Genomic DNA, 2,401 nt, shown 5'->3' with positions numbered 1-2,401 from the left:
ATTTCAAGTAATGATATGAGTCACCCACAGATTAGCAGAATACAACTAATATAACAAACACACATTTATCAGCAGTTAATACTAAATTGATGCAATGTAACTAATGCTATGTTGCATTGAAAATTTTGTAATTAATTTGTTTTTAATGGATTGTGATCTCTGCTTACTCTACAATGTCCTTTCCTGTTTAAAAGTGTGAGAAAATCTTGTTTTTCTGGCCCATTTTTTAAGAATATCTGCAACATGTAATATGAAGCATGCTTATGTTTATCATTTGGGAGCACTGTTTATGTAAAGTGTTGGGTATTATTGTATGTGACATGTAAGTAATGGAATTTAAGCATTTCTGAATGAAATTTTTAACATTGTAATTTTTCACTATAAATGAAAATCAGATGCACTAAGTAAATATTTATACCACTCATTGTGCCCCAATCTGCTTTCAGGATAACAGACACCATGAACTATACTTTTTCAGACAATGGGACATGCTGTAATCAGACTGAAAATATACAGGCACCTTCCACTGAATATATGAAATGGATTAAAATCTATCAAATATTTTCAACCATTTTCTACACTATCACTTTTGTTTTGGGGATTCCAGGGAACGGCTTAGTTATCTGGATTGCTGGATTCAAGATGAAGACAGTCAGTGCTGTGTGGTTCCTCAATCTGGCAATAGCTGATTTCATCTGCTGTGTAATTCTCCCTTTGAAAATTGCAGACTGGGCTGTGCTGTTACAAGGAGATGTTGCATATAAATTATGTCAAGTCAGTACTGGTATCCTGTATATAACCATGTGTGCTAGTGTAAATTTTTTAGTCGCTATGAGTATTGATCGCTGTGTTTCTGTAATGTGGCCATTTTGGTCTAAGAATCATAGAACCCCAAAATATATCCTCACCGCTTCAGTAATAATTTGGTGTTTCAGTTTGATCTTAAGTGTTCCTCATGTGATTTTTAACAATGTGGATTATGATATTTCAGAGTGTATGGGAAAAAACTTTTTTAATATGTCTACTTCTCACATGAGCAATATGAAAATCACCAGGTGTGTTACTATGTTTGTGATCCCTTTCACTATCATTCTAGTGTGTTATTGTCTAATGTTTTTCAAACTTACTAAAATTATTAGACAAAATAAGTCTCAGCGACTGTACAGAATTATCACTGTAGTTGTGACGTGTTTCTTTATCTGTTGGTTTCCATATTACACTTGGCCACTAATACCATTGCCTTACAAATATCTCTATATAGATAATACAGTAAATAATATTTGTGTCTGCATGGCTTACTTCAACAGTTGCATTAATCCCATTATCTATGTCTTCATAGGCCAAGACTTTAAAGAGAGTTTAATGCATTCCATACCATCCAGGCTGGAACGTGCTCTAAATGAGATTTTTAATCAGTCTTCAAAAGAAAGAGAGATTTTTAGTGGAGTTGAAGCCAATAGAAATGTTTAAAATACATTTATCTCACTTATATGTTCATCATTCACAAGTACAAATTAATGTGGAAATAAATATCCAAAGATATCTTGTTACAGCATATTGTACAGAAGGGTGAATGAAATAAGAATATGAATATGAATGTAAAGCAAAGTGATTAGGATATAAAATAAGAGTATATGTTAAAGACTTCAAATGAGATAACTTCTACCATGCATGTATGAATCATTTAATTATTAGGTGTCTCTAGTTTACATGATTTAAGTTAAACTATATATAAGCTTATAATTCTTATCTTGTTAGCATTATTATGTTTCACTAAGATGATGTTAATTGTTCAATTGTCAGACTTTACTTGTCAGCATGATTATAATTGTCAGGATTCAACAGTTCACTAGTAGAGTACACTTTATACAGGCATATAATTGTCATGTTTCACTTGCTAACACTGTACTTGAAACATGTATTAAAATATATTGAACTAAATTTTATGAAGACAAGTTTTTGAAGCTCATTTCAAAATCATAACTAGACAGTTTATCACCCTCGAAAAGAATGATCCCTGGAAACTCCCCCTCATTTTGTAGTCATCTCTGGAGGTGACTACTTATAACTATTATTATTAATTATTTATATGGCCCCACAAGTGTCCTGCAGCTCCTTACAAAGTACATAAACAATTGAGCAGAACAAGAGAACAGTGACTTACAGTACAATACATTGCAGGACAGGTACATGGCATATACACATTGCTGCAACAGTTATGACCCTCAAATAAATTGTGTGGTGACAGAAGTCAAGGGATAGGGGTCCAAGGTAATAGTAATGGAAAGAAAATAACATAGGAGAAGAGTGCCCTGCTCATGAGAGCTAACATTCTAAAGGGTAGGGGTAGACATACAAGGGTGACACAGATGGAGTAGATAGCGAGCATGGAATAGAGTGT

At 33.2% G+C, this 2,401-nt stretch overlaps 1 protein-coding gene across 1 annotated transcript; it reads left to right on the top strand.

Annotated features, from left to right (window-relative positions):
* Positions 1-459: 459 nt before the first annotated feature.
* Positions 460-1,470, top strand: LOC148525466 (C3a anaphylatoxin chemotactic receptor-like). Its single transcript, XM_088470940.1, has 2 exons — positions 460-992; positions 1,038-1,470. The coding sequence occupies exons 1-2, from the start codon at positions 460-462 to the stop codon at positions 1,468-1,470; spliced, it is 966 nt and encodes a 321-aa protein (XP_088327066.1).
* Positions 1,471-2,401: the final 931 nt, after the last annotated feature.

This window comes from Taudactylus pleione, unplaced genomic scaffold (assembly GCF_031769625.1).
Source record: "Taudactylus pleione unplaced genomic scaffold, aTauple2 ptg000108l, whole genome shotgun sequence".
NCBI lineage: Eukaryota > Metazoa > Chordata > Amphibia > Anura > Myobatrachidae > Taudactylus > Taudactylus pleione.
Note: the sequence above shows the minus strand (reverse complement) of the source record. Positions and strands in the feature narration are given on the sequence as shown.

Coding starts and splice junctions, on each gene's coding strand:
- LOC148525466 (XM_088470940.1), top strand. CDS start 460: ATGAACTATACTTTTTCAGACAATGGGACATGCTGTAATCAGACTGAA. Junction 993..1,037: donor GTGGATTATGATATTTCAGA/GTGTATGGGAAA, acceptor TTCTCACATGAG/CAATATGAAAATCACCAGGT.